We start from the raw sequence: 19,909 nt of genomic DNA, 5'->3' as shown, positions 1-19,909 counted from the left end.
ACTCGATTGTGAGCGCCACAACGATCGAGTATAGCCTGGAACTGCAGCGACGACCACAGATGTTATGCAGCAGACACTAAGTCAAACAAAATGCTGGTTTATTAAAGTAAGGTTGGTGTCCATGTGAAGTGCGGTATCATTCGTAAAGCAAGGAAGTACCCCGAAAAAGTCAATCTTTGCCTGGCAATTTCCGTTTGGGCGATTGCTGTTGCCAGTTGAATTAAACGTCGCGATGCTCCAAGTGGACGCGTGATGTGGAACCGCCCGCCAAAATGCACGCAGTCACGCTTTCTTGGAGTTTTGGTGGTTGGCTTAGTCATCCCATCTTTTGGTTCTTTAACGTCTCCAGGTCCCAAGGGCCAAGGGCTGGCTGGTCGCATGGAAAATAAGCCAAGCCACGTTAGCTCAAGCTGTCGTCAGCACAGCCCCCTGATTTGAGGACTCGTTTGCTCATCAAAAAAGGTGACGGTCGGATCTTGGGGAATCTAGCATTCCAAACAAACACACAGACGGGTTTGGAATAGTACAAGCTTTCTTTAATTTTTTTTGGTCGGAATCCTGATTGCTTGCACTTCCTTTCTTCCTGTACAAGATATCCATCCCCATCTGCTTTTGTTTATTCAATCGCGGGGTCCTTGTTGAGCCTGTGTTTCCGGCGGCGCCTCGGCAGCGTCAGGCCGCCCCGACAAATCAACTTCCGTAACACAAGACCGGGCGCGGCTTACGAACAAACACAAAAAAAAAAAAGGTCCAACACAGTTGACCACGTCTCGACGCGTACTTTTTTTTTTTCTCTTTCTTTCTCTTTTGGCTGTTGTCGCATCCACTGCAACCTCTCTTGTTCTGAGCTTCAAGAGGGCCTTGTATTGGATGATGCTATCGTCAGTCGTACGCTTTTCACTATGGGTACCATCGCGACAATTGCCGCCGTTGTTCTCGGCATTTCGTTCATGACATTTGTGGCCTTCTTTGGAAGATTACCCATGTTTAGGTGAGTTTTCAATATATGTGTCCCCCGTTTTCTATATGCACATCATGTCGTATGCATATGCCTGACATGCACAACCGTCAACTAACCATGGAAACGTAGACATACACCTGTATCATGGTTACATCGCCTATTATGGGTTTACATCCCGAGGGGGGTGTTGGCGCTGGACCAGAAGCTCACATCGGGCAAGTTCGGTTCCTCGCTCGTCAGGTTTGGGAGGTTTATGATGAACGATAGACACCCGACTGTAATGGTTCGTAGCCGCTATACCTGGTCACTTCTTCCTGTTAAGGGGCACCTTTGGTTATTCAGATATCTATCATCACGTGCAGGCGACCTCGTAGTATACCAAGTCGGCTAACCTTTCCTATCAAGATATTCTTCATCCTGATCATGGTTGTTTCAGAGTCGGCAGCCTTGCCGAAAGCCTGGCCGCAACTCACGACTCTGCAACAAATAATGCTCGGCACCAGCATCTTTCTTCCTTACTACACCCTTTACAAGGCGGCTTACACAGATCCGGGCTACATCACTGGCGATAACCATCGCGCGCACATGGCCGCCTACCCTTACGATTTTACCATCTTCCACCCGGGCTCCTCGTGCCGCACCTGCGGCCTCCTCAAGCCGCCGCGGAGCAAGCACTGCAGCATCTGTAAGCACTGCATCGGCCGCATGGACCACCACTGTATCTTCATCAACAGCTGCGTCGGCGCCGGCAACGCCCACTGGTTCCTCCTCCTTCTCCTCACTACCGCAGTCCTCTCCCTCTATGGTGGCCTTCTCTGCATGTCCCTCATCGTGCGCAGCATCCGCCGCCGTGCACCCGGGTTCGAGGTCCTGTGGTGGCGCGGTAACTTTGGCGACGGCATGGACCTAAACAGCTACTTTGTCCTGTGGAGCTGGGGCATCGCGGACCAGGTGCAGCTCGGCGCCGTCGGCCTGCTGGCCATCCTCTGCAGCCCCTTGGTCTGGGGCCTGTTTGGCTACAACATGTGGAACGTCTGGGGCGGCGTCACCACCAACGAGTCGCTCAAGTGGTCCGACCTGAGCGAGGACATGGCCGACGGCATCGCCTTCAAGCGCCGCATCGCCCCGGGACGCCTAAAGGACCTGCGCTTCGAGCCGGCCTACACCTCGTGGCCGGTCGAGGCGGAGCAGATCGTCATCCGCACCAACGACGGCCAGCCCCCACCCGTACAGGGCGCGGGGCTGGAGGGAGATGGGGAGTGGGAGCGCGTCTGGAAGCTCAAGAACGTCGAGAACCTCTACGACCTCGGGTTCTGGGACAACCTCGCCGACATATTTTCGCCCACAAAGACCAGCAACGACCTTTACATGGAGATACCCCACGCCGAAGACCCGGGACCAAGACGGGGGAGGAGGCGCGTTAGAGACTGAGCTTTGTTTGGCTTTGGACAATGGTATTTCGGGGGTCAGAAACTGAGACTATTAGTGAGAATAGACGTCGTTGAATACCGGTGAATAGCAAACATGGCCCGAGGTAACAGTCGGCGTTTAGGTATCCATTCAGGCTGGGGCTTAAACGTCACATTTATCTACGCAAAGTTACTCCTGTCCTGCCTTGAGATTCAAGTTAAGCCTTTTATCGCCATTCCGTTCATCCTGGCCCAGGATATTATACCACTGAAATCCCTAAACTATTCTATATGCAATTGGGTATATGATACAATGATTGTTACAGATTTATACAATATAGGATGCAAAAAACCGGCCGGTCCGTTTCGAGCTTAAAACGAAGCTGTAGGCTTAAATCCCTTCTTTGGTTTAACCTTGGAAGTTGCCATGGCACCAAGGAAAGCCGCATCAAACGAGTCTACTGGAGTCACGTCTCGAGAGGTGCTTCTTCCCTTTTTTGATTTTGACTTTGACTTTCCAGACTTTGACTTTGCAGACTTTGGCTTTGCAGACTTTCGCGAGCTTTTCTTGGGAGCGGGCTCCTCCGGCTCATCGCCCCAGGTGAATGCATCATTGCCAGCGGGCGCCTTTGCCTTTTTCTTCCCCTTTTTGCGCTTGGTGACGCCCGCTTCAGGCTCCACAATGTCACCAAAGGCAGCCTCAAACGGATCAAAGTCGGGGTCGGGATTCGTAGGCGGCTGGTTCAGACCCTGACCAGATTCCGGCAGCGTCGTCGAGGCCCACATGATGTCGTCGAAGGATACAATCTTTGAAGGCGTCGCGGGATTCGTCTCGCTCGGCGCTTTGATGGACGGCAGTGCCTTGACGTCAGAGACACGACCAGCCATGTCGCAGATGGCAAGCCTGACGCCCGACAGTCCGAACGCGGCAACGTCCTTGTTGCGCCCCTCCTGGCTGCTGTGCGCGGCCGTGACAAAGATCTCCCTGTCCCAGCCGTCACCCTCGGTCCACTTGTCCTGGGGCACTTCCCGCTCCGTCCTCCTCAGCTCCTCCCAGACCTGAGCACAGACCTTGACGATCGGGTGGTCGTTACCCAGGTCTTCGGCGCTTTGTACCGCCGGGTCGAAGGCCAGGGTCGGTTTGTTCCCCTTGGTCAGGACGACGGTGGTCCTGATGTTTGCGTCACGCAGAAGCTGCAACGTGACCCGGTCGCCTTCTTTGAAGCCCGCCGCGGCGTCGATAAGCAGCACCGCTCCCCTGAGCATCTTACGTTTCTGAATGTACTTGACGATCTCATGGCCCCACTCCTCTTTCGAATTGTGTCCGTAACCCGGCATATCCATAACGTACAGCGAATGGTTGTGCGTCTCGCGATTCTTGGCCCTCTCTTTAGCATCGTGGCGGAGAGCACTCCTAGACCTGCCCCCTAGGATCTCCCTAACCGCGGTGCCATTCCCAAGCCATTTGGGATCTAGCGTCATGCAACCTCGTAGCTTAGCCGATGGAGGCGGCCCAAAACCATAGCAGTTGAGGGTCTGCGTGCAGCCGGCCTTGCGGCTCGTGACTGCAAATCCAGAGATGCCGTCGCCGAGGCCCTTCTTGGCCATGGTCTTGTCAACGCTGCCCGTCTTGCCGGGGGACACCCCGGCGATGGCGTTGATCATGGTCGACTTGCCGACGTTGGAACGGCCGAGGAGGCAGATCTCTGGCACGAGCGAGTTGCGCGGCAGCTCCAGGAACCGCCGCGCCGAGTACAGGAACGCGGGCCTGCTGCGCTCGTCCTTCCTGTACAAGACCAACTTGTCGGCGGCGCGGATTTGCGACGCCAGCCATTTCGTCGGGATGGCCAGCGGCGCGCCGGGGATGTTGGAGGGGCCCGGCTGGAACGACACGTAGGGGACTGGTTCGTTGCTGTCGGATTTGGATAATACTGGTGGTTCTTTTGGCGACTCGCTGATCTGTTGTTGTGAGGTCTGGTAGGCTGTCGCGGATTGTGTGAAAAAGCAGACTCCTCCCGGCCGTGCTGGGAGAATGAAGACGGCATGCCTGAGCCCATGCCTAGGCAACCTAGTAAGCATCTTTCTCGGGGTGTTTGCTGAATGCCGACTTGATCTAGGACTGGTGCAAATCTTCAACCCGCCACTACATGCCGCCTATTTTTCTTGGGTACCTACCTTAGCTTCTAGCGATTTTTCTGCAATCGCGTCGCGATGATGAAGCCTGGAGCCTATCCATTGGATGATTCCATTTCCAGCCCCACAATAAAACCCGATAAGCATTGTTCTGCACCTCAACACTGCATGCTTGTCTCCGGCTCAGTCGTAGAGCATTGCAGGAGCTGCCATCTTAAATCTCAACGTCACTGCATCCTGCCAATACCAAAAAAATCCAAGCTTCAAACCGCCTTCAGCAACCAGCTCCAGAACAAACAAGCAAAAACAACACAGAAAAAAAATGGCTTCCCCAAGCATCCAACCCGCAAACCCAACAGCAATTCGCTCCCTCTACCGCTCTCTCCTCCGCGCCCTGCCCGCCCGCCAACACATACTATCCAACGACCCGACGCCGCTGCACCGGACGCTGCGGGCACAGTTCCGGCAACCATTATCCGGCGGCGATAAGCAGCAGCAACAACAACCAACGCCGCGCGCCATCGAGCAGGCCCGCCAGTACGCCGCCTACTTTGCCGCCCAACGCACCTACACGGCCCTGCTGGAGCGCTACAACCCGGGCATGGGAATGGACGAGGAGGAGCGCGTGCGTCTGACAGCCCGGAGGGTCGGCATGGACTTGCCGGTTGAGTTTGACGGTAGCGAGAAATGAATTGCGTAAGACAATAAAAAGAAAAGAAAAAACCGACATATCCAGGTTGTGGAGGGAACGAGGGATTTTGATCATGCGCCCAAGAAAATGGCTGGGGACTTATGTGCAAGATCCGCTGCTCAGTTGCTTTGGTTTGAGTGGCTGCAAGACGGGTCGCCTATTCGCTTGTCGTTGGTGACGACGGGTTGGACGTCATACGGAGTCATTCGCTGTGGGATAAGGGAACAGAGCCGGCCAGAAGCAGGGGGAAAATAATACCCCAAGGTCGTCAGCGATGGAGGCTGAACACTTCTTCAGACTGGTTGTATTACCGAGACCTTGGGCTCTGTGACGGGCTGAAAGAGCTAATGTGCTGACTAGGTGTTTTATATCGGAGGATCAACTAGCAGATTGTAACGACAACAGAGACAATGTAAAATATGTACAATATATTCATTCAAATCGTTGCGTTTTCTATCATTGAAATATGGCTCGATGCAAGACAAAACAAATAAGACAAAACTATGCTGCCATTTTGGTCAGGGGTATCATTCAAACATGAACCACATGTGTATGCTCTGCAGCAAAACACATGCAGAAATTCTTTCACCCAAAAAAAAAGAAACTCTCAACATCTACCAACACCTCCATCTTCAAGGCTCTCATCCCAACCCCCTGTCTCAAGCAGCCACTCTCCGACCCGCTGTTTGACTCCGTTGATGCAGTCCCCAAGCGCACTGTTCCACTGGTCCTGCACGACACGGACCTTCTCCTTGAGGTCCTCGGTCAACGCCCTACTCTCCGCCTCCCTCATCTCACGCACGCTCGCGTCCTCTTCGCCGTCCGGCTGGGCGCCGGAACCGTCAGACCCAGACAGCGAAAGCGCCGCGACCGTCCGCTCCGCAGCGACGGCCTTGGCGCGCGCCACGGCGACGCTCTCCTTGACCTCGTGCAGCAGACACAGGAGGTTGGTCTGCGACTCGATGAACTGGTACGTGCTCTTCTCGGCATGCAGCAGCACGCTGAACAGGTGCTGCAGCGGATGCTGCTCGTAGCTCGGGTTCTCGAGTATCTCCTTGACGGGGACCTGGATGCGGAAGCCCCTGAGGTCGAGCGGGACGCCGTCCAGGAGGTTCTTGAGCGGCGGCGCAATGTCCCAAAACGCAGAGAGCTGGACCTCGACGCCGCGCGACACGTTCTCCTCGACCACGTCGCGGAACTCGCGCGCCCGCTGCAGCGACTCGGCGGCAAACGCCGCCGCGCGCTTGGCCGAGTCCTCGGCGAAGAAGGCCCTCGCCGACGCCAGCTTCTCCGCGTTGCCCAGCAGCTTGTACGGCGTCAGCACCACGTCGCGGTACCGGTCGTTGCGGTCCGTCAGGATGTCGTATATGGCGCGGTGCAGCACCTCGCGCGCCTCGAATATCCACTTGAGCAGCGTCAGCTTCTCCAGGAGCTCGGGCCGCTCGTCGCCTTCCTCCTGCGGGTTGTTGGGGCTGGGCTCGCGCGCCTCGCTGAAGATCTGCGACCGCAGCTCGTCGAAAAGCGTCGTGGCCTTGGCGATCCTGCCCGTCAGGAGGTCGTTGAGCGGCGCCACGACCACCTGCTGGAAGCGCTCAAAGTCGGCCTTTTCCATGTCCTTGGCGGCACCGCGTTCGGCCACGGCAGAGTCCTCTTCGATGGCGGCGGCCTCGGCGTACGTCATGTTTCCGCAGGCGATCTCCTGCTGCAGGTTCGACCGCAACGCCGAGATCCGTTTCTTGGACGCGGCTGTGGCCTCTTCGCGCTTCTTTTTGCTTTCGGTGACGAACCGGGCCTTTGTGGTCTCCATCTCGGTAAAGTCGGAAATCGCGCGCACGGCCACCCTGGTGTCTGTTAGTTCTGGGTGGTTGTTGTTGACGGCGGGGTGATGTCGTGGGTATGGCGGAGGTAGTGTCACTAGTCGGGACACGTCGAGATGTGACGGATCGGGGGTGCTAGGAGCGGAATAAGACGACGAGACCATCACGTTGTTGCGCGGTTTGGGCTGAGGAGTCCGGGTTGCTTCACTAGACGAGGATCCTTCGTGCCATCCTGATTTCTCGGGAGGATAATCATTATCAGACTCGCGCTTGCCAGCGCCGTCAGCATATGTGTTTGCAAGGTCGTCGCTCCACTGTAAAGCTTCTCGTCCTTCTTTGGGAACGCCCATGTACTTGGACTCGCGTTTACTCCGTTCCATCCGCATGGATGGTGTACCATTCGAGTCAGTCTCCCACCATCTACTTGCTGGCCGGCCACGCGAATCTTGTTCATCCAACGCATCGCTCACGCTCATGCTAAGAATAGGAGACAGAGATGGCATGTAGTTGGTTGATGACTGTTGCCAGTTTTGGTTGGATGGGCCCGGCATCCCAGGAGAAGGCGGCAAGCCCGCCGACGATGGCGCCGAGCTCGACTTTCCATGCCGGTCAACCTGCAGCTGCGGCTCTTCCCGCTGCATTGATCCAACAGAGCCACGATGCGATCGGCTGGGCTCCGAAGTCTGGGGAGTAAAATCAGCAGCGCTGGCTTGCGAGGTTACCGATGCCCTCCTCGTAGACATTGGCCTGAACAGATCCCTAGTCAAATCCAAGACCTCGGATCCCATAGCTCCGATGGATGAGGCATATCTCTCGCGTCTTAGACGAGACTCGCTAACGATGAACTCGGCAAACAAACGAACCCGCTCAGCATCATCTGCAACAGCAGCTTCCTTGTGTGCAAAAGCCTTGAAGCGCTCGATGGTGCCGCGACAAAACTGATCAGGAGTCTGCTTCACCACCGAGTCCTTGGTGACTTGTCGTGGTGACATCTGACCGGACCTGATGGTCTCCAGCGTCAACCTCGTCTGTGAGTTCGAGGCCGACCTCACCTGCGAACTAGACGCCGATCTGGTTTGCGGCGGAGGCGTAGGGAGAGCTTTGGGTGCCATTGGACCATGGTTCTCGTTGAGCTGATATGGTTTCTGGGGGCGCGGAGAAAATGGGGGTGTTTCGAGATAGTGGCTGGGTGCGGCGGGCGCAGAGGCTAATGCTCGGGGCGTTATGTTGGCGTTTTCATCGGCGGAAAGCGGTGCGTCTATGCTCGTCCTTTCGCTGCGAGGAGTGCCTCGTGTAATCGTGAGACGTCTAGAGAGCCCATTGGGGTTCGGTATGACTATGTCGCTCATAGAGTTTTCTGCATTCTCCAGAGACGCATCTATCGAGTCGTGTATGCCTCTAGCCCGGCTCTCACTCCTCCTCTCACGTAACGTCTTCTCACCCCTGACTGCACCAGCTCTTATAAGTTGTGCGGAGCCTGGAGCCGAGGACGAGCCTTGGGGTTCTTGATGTGGTGGGGTCGAGGTTGGCGCGCTTGAACTACTGATCAAGGGCGGCCTTGTTGGCGGTGTGCGGCTACGGCTATGGTCGTTATCTTCCATCTCGTGCCAGTTTGCAGGGGTCGGAGGCACCGGCCCCAGAGCGGTCACCCCACTGGGAGGAGGTCTCCTTGTTGGCGGGGACATGATTGGATCATTGCCGTTGCTCGGCCGAGATAGGCTCTGAGAACGGCCACCTGGGGGAGGCGGTCCAGGGGGCGGCGGTGGTACAGGCATATTCGAACCCCATCGCACCTGGGAAGCAGACCGTGATCTAGCCGAGGTTGGTGTACCGATGGAGCCTGTTGATTGAGTCCTCCTCGCTGCGGGCGGGAGCTGTTGTACCTGGCCAGGTTCGGCATCTGGTGCTTGTGGTATTTGCAGCGACAATGGGGCTGGAATCTGAGGACGAGAGGAGGATAGTGATGCGCTAAGTGAGTTCGATGGATACATGCCAAGCCCCGGGGAATAGGTATCCGGAGGCGTTGTCGCATCCGGCGAGTCCCTATCCCGGCGGAGAAGGGATGGGATACCAAACCTCCTTTCTCTCGAAGCAACTCTTCCGGCATTGGGTGGTGGAGGCGGGAATGCTTGAGAAGTTGCTGGATATTGCTGGTCTGGGGACTGTCGTAAGTGGCTCTGCTGTGGTGGTGCAGCCCGGAGTGCCGATGTGTTTGCAACAACAGGTGAGCTTTCGTACACCTGGCCGGGTGGCTGTTGGCTCCTAGGCGGAGAGTATGGCGGAGGAGGCAGGGATGATCCTAAATTACAGTCAGGGGCCGGGCAAGGACAGGCAGAATAACCCAACAACAACAAAAAGCAAAGAGACGTGGACCATCTCACCTGTAGATTCTCCAGAAGAGGAAAACCTCTGGCTGTTACGTTCAGATCCTGGTGCCGGAGAAGCTATCCATTCCTGCGGGTTATACGGCTGGATGGCGCTGACAGGTGTCGGCATAGTACTGAAGCCATTGTGTGAGGTCATGGACATTGCCGAGTGTGGCGTGTTTGACTGGTTGCCATAGCCCGCCAGAGATGTGAGTAAAGGGTTCAATCCAGCGCGCAGCCGCGATGTCGGATCACGAGCGGCGCTCATCGTTATATGATATTGAAGCTCCCTGTCGCAGCGTCAAGCGACTTGAGAGATAGGATGGGAAACGTCAGACTGCGATTGAACATGCGTCTTCCTCCGAGACCTGAGGGCCGCCGGTTAGACAAATGATACGGAAAGTCCTCCTTCTAACTGATCACAAAACTTTCTGTTTCCGGTTTCCTTGTCCGGGTTCGTGCAGCCGTAGTGCTCCAGTGATGGCCGTTCGGGATCCAGGGCGCGGCGACACAAAGTGGAAGTATGTGGTACACTGCGCGGGATGAATGGGGGAAAAAATAGAAGCGTTCTGGATGCCCCTCACAAATCTTCCCACAAATCGCCACCTCCGAAGAGGAACGTCCTCTGTCGATAGCCACAGCAAGTTGGAACCGGGTTTCAGTTTGTCGCCATCCGTCGGAGACTCAGTCCGGCTACAACAATCCAACGTCCCCTTTTTGATCTCGATACATGGTATGATTTTTCGTAGCTTTCAAATGATGGGCTGCTTTGAGCCTTTGGACCTGCGCTCCGTGGTGAGTGGGCGATGGCTGAGCTTGTCGTCGATCTCCAGTAAAAAGGCGGAGTGGACCGATAACACCACTGAGCCAGTAAATTAAAGTTGGGCAAAATGTTCTGGATGCGGCTGCTGCAGCTCTTCCTGTTGAGCGACTCCAAATCCAACGTTGATTTCACGTCCAAGAAACCCAAGGGGAGTTTCTGTGTGTGTGTGGGTGGGTGGGTAGGTAATGTACGGCACGCAGGTAGGAAAGTACTTCGTATGTTACGCTATGTGCGCCGAGAAGTGTGGGATGTGCAGCAAGATAAAAGAAAAAAAAGGGGATTCAGGTTACCAATAGGGTGTAGCGGATGGCCAAGGCCGCTCGGGTCACTGCGCCAAGCCTGAATGATTTTTTGCTGCACCTTGGCTCCCGATCTGAAAGAGCCCAGAAAGACAAGGGAGACAGAGAATCTTTGTCGGTCTGCCGGGATTAATCACTGCAGGCAGGCCAGGCCCTACTTCGGCCAAGTCTCGGCAACCAAGTAAAACAAATACTACGGGCAGCTTGATCAAGCCTTCCTTGATCACATCTCCGCAAGTACTTTCGTAAGTACCTAGGTAGGTAGTAGTAGTAGCTTCATAGTCCAGGAATTCAGTGGGTTCCATATTGACTGATACTTTGTACATAGGTACTAGGCAGTTTTTAGTAGATACATAGATGGTAGATAGCGCTAGATTCAGCTTCGCCCCATTTCCCGTAGCACATATCTCGCAGTTGTGGCCATTTTCGGGTTGTGAGGGGCTGGAAAGAACCCATTTGCATTTTGCAACACCTGAGAGTTGAAAGGTGTGGAGGAGGCTGGAGATATGCTAAATGGTGGTACCAATGTTGTGGATGTGATTGGTGAGGACGTTGGTGATGAACAAACGTGTTCAGGGATCTATAATTAGCAGTGTGTGTGGAGAGACATTTTCTACCGGTTATTGGCTGGCACTTGTGAGGAGGTTGCTCGGGCGCTTAACGCCTGCATTAGCGGGGTGGATGGACTCCGTTCATTGCTTCTTTGACGTTGTTAAAAAAGAAAAAAGTGAGAAGAAGAATGCTCGCCGGCCGCATGTGCCTGTCTTGCTGTAACTTCGCTTCCACAACCAGTCTGCTGCACTCGAATTTTTAGCCAGGGGTAGATTCGATCATGCCGCAGTCACAGTCACTCACTCACTACCTTACCGGTGAAATTACCGAATAAGGCAGCATTAAACAGCATTGCATTCAGCCGTCTGGTGACTATTTTCCAATGATCGACTCGGAATTATCTCCGTCAAGAACCTAGACTGGTCGCCTATTTTATTCAATTTCACAGGCCGGTGTTTGTATCTGATGCTTTATCGTGCGACATGCTGCCAACCCGATTTTGCATTAACTTTCTCGACAAGGAGTCACACAACGGAGTGAAAGGTGGTTATACTATATCCTTATACACCTTACCAAGTAGTAACTTTTACGCATGACGGCTTAAGATTGCATATTTGTTCTCTCTCGACTCCAACTTACGGAGTATTGAGATAGCCAAAATCATTAATCTCCCCCCACTGTTCATCTTCCACATTTGTAAGCGGTTAAAAGTCGAGCAAGTGGAGCGAAACGCAGCTTCATTATCATTAACCATGCCGTCTTCTACCACGTCAAGCAGGTTTACATGGTAACACTCGTATCCCAGATTATTGGGTTAATCATACTGTTTAGTCCAGACTTTGACTTTATTGTTTTCGGGGACAGACAATAATAAATCATTGTTCTGTGCCCTGACTCACTCCTGCCCGCTCAATTGCTTGCAACCCTTTCATTTTGTAGATCAGGCGGTCGTGGCAAGGCGACGTAACGCGGGATTTTTTTTCTTTTTCAGCTCTGCTACTGTAGATACGCGCGTGTCTTACACGTCGGCTGAAGCTTCCCTAGTCAGCTAACTATAAGGCGACGTACAGTACTGACCCCTAGTCGCGGCCTTGGATTATGGTCACTTACCGCTGAAGGACCCATATTAAAGAGCCTTCAAAGCCCCTGCTTCCCCCTGGTTATAGGTTATAAGCGTTGCCGTCGGACTGGGTTTTGATATTTATAGTCCGGATGGGCAATAACCGCTCTCCAGACTAATTTAGTATGTCGTCAGGTCTAGTTCCAGAACCCTTTAGATCTCCGCTCTTGTGGACGATCAGTATTGTAAAAAAAAATTTGCAAACCTGGAGCTGTTGCCGACCGATTATTTGCCGTCGGCTGGGAAATGAGACATTTCTAAATTGGGGGTATTGCATGTTGTGTCGGGCAGTTCTTCGAAGAGTTTATGCTATTCCTATCATCACATCGGAGGCCAAAAAAGACTTTTATTGGCAAGCCCGGTGCTGGTAAAGACATAGAGCGTCTTTAATAGAGCAAACTAACTGCTTGGTTCCGACAGGAATCAAGCTTCTACTACCCGCCAATCTTATCACATATGCTTCAGTCCAAGTTGAGGTCGGAAATAATTACATGATAGTTTTGCTACGTGATCCCAGGCGTACGTATGGAAGCAGTTGGAAGATGAAGAAACAGTGCAAGACATGGACATCGAGAGTACCACATTGATGCAGAGATGAGAAAAAAAAAATTTCTTCAAAACAAAACATAATTAAACAGTCTTACATAGATAGCACTCATACAACTTTGACTCGCGTAACACCCACACAACGCAGATTCACTCACCACCAGGCCGCCCAGGAGCATAATGCCACCCCTCACCATTCATATCCTTCCTCATCAGATACGTCTCCTCCGCGACCCTCAAGACCTCGAGGTCGAGATCCACAACGCTGACCACATCCTCCTCCTCCTCCAACCCGGCCTCGACGCTATTCCTCAGCACCGGCGGCGTGCGGCCCAAGGCCCCCAGCAGCGGGACGGCGACCTGGCTCAGACCACCGGCGTTGCAGAAGGCGACGGCCACGCAGCTCTCAAACGCCCTGGCCACGGGGACGCTCTCCAAAAACAAGCGCTCGCTCTGCCCGCGGCTGATGCGGCCGGCCTCGCCCGCGTCGTCCATCAGCCACCAGCTCGGCACGACCACGAGGTCCGCGCCGTCGGCCACGAGCGCCCGGAACGCCTCGGGGAACGAGAGGTCCCAGCAGATCAGCAGGCCGACGCGGAGCGGTGGCGAGCCGGCCCGGAGCGTCGAGGTCGGGACCAGGGTTGACGGGACGTCAAAGGCAGTGTGGGGCATCGAGGCGCCCGAGGGAGTCAGGTGCGGCCGCTCCGTGTGCCAGAGGTTTTTCTTTTGGTAGGCGCCTAGGACGTGCCCCGTGCTGCCTTCGAGAAAGTACGCCATGTTGCGGACTTCGATCCCGGAGGTGGAAGATGATGATGAGGCATCTGTGGGTTGCGGGGCCTGCGCCGCGTCGGCGCTGTGGACTTCGCAGATGGTGCCTGGGACTATGTGGATGTTGAGCTCCCGGGCGAGAGTCTGGTAGCGCTCCAGATAGGCGGCGGATGCCGCGCAGGAGGCGAGGAACCGTGGGTTGTCGGGCACCCACGAAGTCAGATGGTATTCTGGCAGGATGGCCAGTTGGCAGCCCGAGGAGGCGGCCGCGCGGATGTGAGTGGATGCTTTGCAAAAGTTGTGTTCCAGCGCGAGGGGCTTGATGACATGGTATTAGCTGATAAATTGATGACTTTCGTATCGAAAATAAATGTTTTACGATAATGTTTACCTTGGATTGCATTTGTATCAGAGCGATCTTTATAGTGGACGCCATTTTTTAGTCTACTTATATAAAGGGTACTTGCTCTTTGTTGCACGTTGCAGAGTGTTCTGTTGTTCAAGACAGTAAAAATCCCCAGTTTACCATTGGGATATTAATGTATTGCGAGATTGGTCTTGTCAAAATTCGACCTCACGGTTGTCTAGTACACATCGTGCCGTCCAGTTGCGCCGTTAATACCAATTGGCCTGGTCACGTCTATGATGCAGACGTCACCTGGTGGTCATCTGCGGGGCATTTCGCGAAATTTCTCGTCTAAAAACCCACCAGAGCTTGATCGTCATGGCACGGCCTAACATGGTAATGTAGTAAAGCTTTTAACTTCACGTTAGCGAGGTAGTAATCAGAAAATCATGAATTTGGGGTGATTTCAAATCTATTAGATCTGTGTATTCCTCATTAACCATGCCGTCGTCTAACATCCATCGTAGCAAATATCGACCATGCCGATCCTAAATCGTGCTGATATGTCCCTGCCCATCAATGTGGTGGCACCGTCGCCCATGGTGCAAAAAGAGCACCATGGAGATCTGTATCAAGCGCTTATAGTGCAGTCAACGGTTGTAGCATACCCTCGAACGCCTTCCCGCCACCCACAAAACGCCCTGATCCCCTGTCGCCCATATCCTTGAAAACAGCGGCTTCAGAGAATGGTTCCAAAGCTGTACACTGTTAGCCAAACTATTCCCAAACCTAGTATACCTGCAACGAGCAAGAAGTATGAATAAGAGTTGTTGGATCTTGACACGCACCCAAAAGTCTTCTTGATGCTCCGCACGTAGTACTCGAGCCAGTTTTGTTTCGTCACCTCCTCCTGTCCGATCGGCACTCCGCTCCAGTTGACGCGCATGGTAGTTACACCCTCTCGGTCGTTCTGGTCAAACTCGATCTCCAGTTTGGAGAAGTGGCCAGCGGGCCATTGCCTCAACCTCCAGCTCTGAACAATCTTGGTCGGCTCCTGCAGGTCCAAGAACTCGCCCTCCACGTTGCCACCAAACAGCTGGAACTTGCCGCCCTTCTTCGCGCCCTCAAACACCCGTGGGGCTTCGCGCGTGAAAGCGGCCAACCTTTGCGGGTCGGTAAAGGTCTGGTAAAGCTCTGCGGCGGTCGTCCGGAACTCTTCTTGGTCGGTAACCGTTGTCGTGTTTACGACGCTGCCGGTGGCGTTAGTCTGGGCTGTTGTCGAGGTGGCCGCCTTTACTGCTGCTGCTCCGCTGGGTGCGTGAATCTTAGGTGTAGAAAAGCCGCTGGAGGGGTTTGAGCCGGGAGCATGCTGGATGTCCTTGCCGTGCTCGGCAATAAGGGCCGGGGCCAGCTTTACGAACTCGGATCGTAGCTTCGGGACGAGCTTGGACCTGACGGCATCCTTGACTGGTTGTTTCTCTTTAGAGTCGGAGTAAATGTCGATTTCAAACTGTCATTGTCGTTTAGCTACCAGTACGTCAAATTTACGAAATCCTTTTTGTGCTAGTGGACGTACCACAAACTCGTTCTCCTCGGTATCGTGGGCAACCTCGGGGATCGTGATCGTTCCAGTCACCTCGTCGCCGTCGGCAATGTTACCTGGACAGTGGTAGAAAGCCGATTAGCCACGACGTCCATCAAGTCTACGAAAAACAAAACACGAGCACTACAAAAGCCACAGCACGCAACGAAAATTTGGGCACGAGAAAATGCTTGAATTACTATGGATATAGACTCACCTGAGTACTCAAGAACTAACTTGACATCAAAGATGGTAATGACCTTGCCCTTGCGCTGGCTGACGTCGACGTCGCCGTCCATGCTGACAACCTTGCTAACCTTTGCCGTGACATCGCCATCCTGTACTTCGAGCTTTGTGAGGTTGTCCTGGAACCACTGCTTGGCCCACGGTGCAACGTCCTTGTTGACCCAATGCCAGTTGTTCGGATTGTGCAGCACCATTTTGAGGGTGTGTCTGTCGCGAAGAGGGGTAAGGTGTGATTTTAGTTTCTGAAGAGAATTGTCAGCCTCGCCGCCCGTTAAACACCGTGTTTTGTCAATTCGAAGGGTGGGTAGATGTTCCGGGTCAGGAATTTGTCCGAAGACTGCAGCTTTATCATCAATGGAGGGAGTACAAGTCGCCCTATGACTGGTGCCAGCTGGTGGTATCATCATTGGAATGGGGGGCACAAGGCAAGAAAAGGCAGGAGAGCGGAAGTGATTTCGAGGACAGGGTACATACCAGAAGATAAAGAGCGCAAAAACGTGTCTAGATTAGTATGAATGTAAGTGGTTTTCTGATCTACAGTATTGGAGACTCTGTTTTTTTAAAAAGTCAGAGTTGCGATGATTAGGGAGAGAGGCGGGAATGAATGGAAAGTTAAAGGAAGGAAAGACAGAGATGGAAAGAGTCTCGAGCTTCTGCGCGCAAAATAGAAGATTCGATGTGATTCGAGTGGGCTCCGGCGCGGTGAGAATTACTGCCATAGGCTTAGCTAATCTACGAAGTAACCAACTCGGAAGCTGCCCCACCAAAGCTTAGGCACCGTACCAACAGCAGTAAGGAGAAGCTCTTTTGACAACCTTCTCGCTTAGCTGACTATAACGACTACTTTTGTAACTTAAAAGCCTCGTCAGCCAGTGCTCGGTAGCCCATTTGCATAGCTTATGTTTTTATACAGTTTTGGATCCATCTGTGTCAAAATAAGATCTTCTGGTTCCAGTCGCGAGGCTTGGGCTCTACGTGATCACGTATAAGAAGACTAGCGACATAATCACAAATGCCTGCGGAAATAGCCAGTACATGCCTGAAGATTGTCTTGTCATTATTGTTTACAGTGTCATTCAAGAGCTGTGGTCGATGGCGTCTGTTCAATAGGATCCCTAAAAAACGTCTATGTCGCGACACTGAGGCGACAGAGGAGGCAAAGGCATCATCGCCTGCGGTAATCGACGAAGATTTCCTCGAAGGTGGGTGACGGGACAGCTATCGTCGATTTCCTTTTACACCAGTGCAATTGGCTCTCGCTAAAGGGCTGGATCAGAACAAGGTCAAAATCACGTTCACATGTGAGGCATCTATCAAGCAGGAAATGGTGGGTTGGAAATAAAACCAAGCCACGGCTTGTTTTAACATCTAAAATGTCTCGTAGTTACCTTTTGACCTAACTTACTTGGAAACCCATTGCCGAAATAGCCTTGTATGCTTTTTCGAAATACATATTTGCTGGTAGGTCAAACAGAAACTTGATATGCATTTTTTTTTATACTCCGGGTGGTAGAGTATATATAGGGTCCAAACCAGCAGTATGAGCCGTGATTGGCCTCCCCGAATGGATGCAAACCTGTTTGTTGTCGGCCACACTGCAAGCAAGAGACCGACAGAGAAGAAAGTAGTGAACTCTAGAGCTCGCAATTACGAACAAACCCGATTAAATTCTAGGCATGGAACTTCACCATCTAGCAATCCTACTTTAGTAAGACTTGCCGGCATCGTATTTGGCCCATTTTAGGCTTTGATAAATAAATAAATGCGGCGTGGGCATTATTTGGGTCTACGAATTGCCTCTTTATGTTTCTCTAATTCACTGCTTTTGCTCTTTGCGATCAAGCTTTGTGCAATGCTGCCGAGAGTCAGGTTCGAACTCGCTCGATCTGAGCTGTTCGCAGTCAATACAGGGTAATTTGTTCGGAAAGTGATATACCAGGAGCCAGCTATAAGCCAGTGGCTTACATGTCATGCGTTTGAGATGCGTGGCGTCTTTTTTCGGAATAGGCTTAAGCAACCTTCTGGTCTCAAAACACAGCAAGAAGACCCTGGACCTGGAAGAATTTGTCAAGTTTCCTAACAACTGGATATTCTTATTAATTATATCGTTGGATACTTTGCTAAGTAGTTTCCCGAGGTATGAATAAGGGCATATGGTTCAAGACAAAAGTCGAAAAGCCTTGCCAGCCAGCAGTGGATCAGAGTTGCAATCCGATTAATGGTGGTGCATACAGCATTTAGATATACGCGCTTGCCCTCGGTCAGGAAGGTAGCCATAACATGGGGGATGACAACAATCGCGATGTTGTCTTCAACCACCAGAATAATTCTTCCCCTAGCACGGCATCTCCCTCTTTAACAGAGCGAGACACTCGCTTCACAACAACATGCCTCCCACCGCCACCACAAGCCCAGCAACCCATCCATCAAGCTGCTGCCCACGAACAGCAGCGCCCGTGGGCGTGGCAGACGGGGTAGCATCCCCGGCCCTGGACCCCGTCGTGGTTGTAAATCCAGCCCTAGAAGCCGTCTGGCTTGGGAAACCGAAAAAGGGATCGGTGTTGGTGGTTGGTGTTGTGAAGGGAAGACTTGTTGTGCGTGTGGTTCGAGTCGTCGAGGATGAGGATCGAGTGGTGGTGGGGTTAGTAGACCGACTTGAAGTCGTTGTGCTACCGCTGCCGCCACCACTTCCGCCACCACTACCACCGCCCGTACCGCATCTTCCGTTTGTCAGGCAGGTCTCGCCGGCGTCGCAGTAGCCGGTCAGGCAGCAGACTTTGCCTTCTGGAATACAGCTATCACGAGGTTCATTCCGAATCAGCATGATGGTCCAGAATTGGGTTGTTAAGAAGGTTCATAAAAAAGAACAGTATACTAACCCAGTGTTGCATCTCACTTCTCCGTCCCGGCAGACACCCGGACCTGAGCAAGTCTTGCCGAGTGGACAGCAGGTGTTGCCGCTGGAGCAGTATTCTCCTGTTCTACAGTAACCGAGACTAAAACGCACAAAGGTCACTTTGTCAGCATTTGGTTACACAAATATTACCTACCGAACATTCGATCAGGAAGTGAGGAGTATGCTTACGTGCAGCAGACGGATCCGACAGGCATGCAGCCACTGCCGCAGCGGACAGATCCAGGGGAGCATGTGCCCTCTTGCCGAACTTCAATGGGCGAGAAGTCGACGACGCCCATAAGCTGTGCCAATGAGACCTCTGCGACTGATGGTGTCTCGGCGATGGTATGGCAGGCCATCATGGCGAGGCCAAGTACAATCTTGAGGAGTGTCATCTTGTATGGCTGATGCAGTATGCTCACCGCGTAAGAGGAGGCACTTTTCTCTTGCTTGGAATACTGGAGTCTGGTGGTGGCGGAAACGAGACCAGCGAGCATGCAGAATAGACAAACTCAAGGCGTGTCGAAGACTACCCTAGAAGACTTTTTATGTGTTTTTTCCCCAAAGAGCCTCATCCTGCCAGAAATATCGGGTTATAGCGCAAAAAGCTCGGAATCATTTTACCGCAAATCCCAGAACTGTGTAGGTTCCGGGTTGAACTATATTTTTGGGCTGTGTATACCCACGCTTTCCAGCAACCTGAACGAGGACCGGATACAGTACCCTCGAATAAAATGCCAGTCGGACATGAAGTGTACTCTTTGGGTGTCCCCTTGGCATTCAATAAGCGGAGAATATACAAGACCAGCAGAATTACGGTCAGCAGACAACGCAGCAGCTGAAATGCTTAGCGATGCAGCAAGGGAAGGATCGGCACCAAGCTCTGGCTCAGCTGGGGCGCAGTCGACCCCCGCAACCTTTAGCTCAGTGCAACGGTACCCGACTTTCCAAGAGGAGTGAAGCTTTGTTTTTATGTGTTTTTCTCAGGGTCAAGCACGGTATGGAACCAAATTCCGGGCTGGGATTATGATGTTCATGCAGCCACTTTGATGTCAATAGTTGCAAGGGGCGAATCGCACACCATCAACGTAGATTAGACACCCGGACAAACACGACGTACAATTGTGTTCTTGGTGAGGAGATTCATCACAGTGGTATTTGTGAAAACATATTTGAACGCAATTGGGATGAGAAAATGCAGATTTTATTGTAATAATTGTAGCCCAGGTGACAAAGAATAATCTACGGACTACTGTCGCTTGCTTCCACTTATATGTGACGAGTGTGCATGCAAGAAGCCAGTAGAAACTAGACTGAAAAAAAGAGAAAGCAATAAAACAAGGAGATATACCAG

At 52.8% G+C, this 19,909-nt stretch overlaps 7 protein-coding genes across 7 annotated transcripts; 2 read left to right on the top strand and 5 right to left on the bottom strand.

Annotated features, from left to right (window-relative positions):
- The first annotated feature begins 510 nt into the window (after positions 1–510).
- Positions 511–2,557, top strand: PgNI_08480 (uncharacterized protein). The gene is made up of 3 exons (XM_031128477.1): positions 511–991; positions 1,091–1,244; positions 1,367–2,557. Exons 1-3 carry the CDS (start codon positions 903–905, stop codon positions 2,390–2,392), a joined length of 1,269 nt encoding a protein of 422 aa, XP_030978430.1. The 5' UTR covers positions 511–902; the 3' UTR covers positions 2,393–2,557.
- A 185-nt stretch (positions 2,558–2,742) lies between these two features.
- On the bottom strand, positions 2,743–4,449 carry PgNI_08479 (uncharacterized protein; the record flags this gene model as incomplete). Its single annotated transcript, XM_031128476.1, has 1 exon — positions 2,743–4,449. One exon carries the CDS (start codon positions 4,447–4,449, stop codon positions 2,743–2,745), a length of 1,707 nt encoding a protein of 568 aa, XP_030978839.1.
- A 376-nt stretch (positions 4,450–4,825) lies between these two features.
- On the top strand, positions 4,826–5,194 carry PgNI_08478 (uncharacterized protein; the record flags this gene model as incomplete). Its single annotated transcript, XM_031128475.1, has 1 exon — positions 4,826–5,194. One exon carries the CDS (start codon positions 4,826–4,828, stop codon positions 5,192–5,194), a length of 369 nt encoding a protein of 122 aa, XP_030978838.1.
- Positions 5,195–5,801: 607 nt separating this feature from the next.
- PgNI_08477 (uncharacterized protein) lies at positions 5,802–10,276 on the bottom strand (the record flags this gene model as incomplete). Its single annotated transcript, XM_031128474.1, has 2 exons — positions 9,393–10,276; positions 5,802–9,310 (listed from the first exon to the last, which is right to left on the bottom strand). The coding sequence occupies exons 1-2, from the start codon at positions 9,643–9,645 to the stop codon at positions 5,802–5,804; spliced, it is 3,762 nt and encodes a 1,253-aa protein (XP_030978504.1). The 5' UTR covers positions 9,646–10,276.
- Positions 10,277–12,806: 2,530 nt separating this feature from the next.
- On the bottom strand, positions 12,807–14,084 carry PgNI_08476 (uncharacterized protein). Its single transcript, XM_031128473.1, has 2 exons — positions 13,877–14,084; positions 12,807–13,803 (listed from the first exon to the last, which is right to left on the bottom strand). Exons 1-2 carry the CDS (start codon positions 13,919–13,921, stop codon positions 12,868–12,870), a joined length of 981 nt encoding a protein of 326 aa, XP_030978832.1. The 5' UTR covers positions 13,922–14,084; the 3' UTR covers positions 12,807–12,867.
- A 193-nt stretch (positions 14,085–14,277) lies between these two features.
- Positions 14,278–16,270, bottom strand: PgNI_08475 (uncharacterized protein). The gene is made up of 5 exons (XM_031128472.1): positions 16,134–16,270; positions 15,631–15,901; positions 15,408–15,490; positions 14,630–15,341; positions 14,278–14,589 (listed from the first exon to the last, which is right to left on the bottom strand). Exons 2-5 carry the CDS (start codon positions 15,851–15,853, stop codon positions 14,471–14,473), a joined length of 1,137 nt encoding a protein of 378 aa, XP_030978834.1. The 5' UTR covers positions 15,854–15,901; positions 16,134–16,270; the 3' UTR covers positions 14,278–14,470.
- Positions 16,271–17,725: 1,455 nt separating this feature from the next.
- Positions 17,726–19,260, bottom strand: PgNI_08474 (uncharacterized protein). The gene is made up of 3 exons (XM_031128471.1): positions 18,745–19,260; positions 18,539–18,655; positions 17,726–18,454 (listed from the first exon to the last, which is right to left on the bottom strand). The coding sequence occupies exons 1-3, from the start codon at positions 19,050–19,052 to the stop codon at positions 18,037–18,039; spliced, it is 843 nt and encodes a 280-aa protein (XP_030978833.1). The 5' UTR covers positions 19,053–19,260; the 3' UTR covers positions 17,726–18,036.
- Between the last annotated feature and the right edge of the window lie 649 nt (positions 19,261–19,909).

Source organism: Pyricularia grisea, assembly GCF_004355905.1.
Source record: "Pyricularia grisea strain NI907 chromosome V map unlocalized Pyricularia_grisea_NI907_Scaffold_6, whole genome shotgun sequence".
NCBI lineage: Eukaryota > Fungi > Ascomycota > Sordariomycetes > Magnaporthales > Pyriculariaceae > Pyricularia > Pyricularia grisea.
This window is presented reverse-complemented; position numbering and strand designations above follow the sequence as displayed.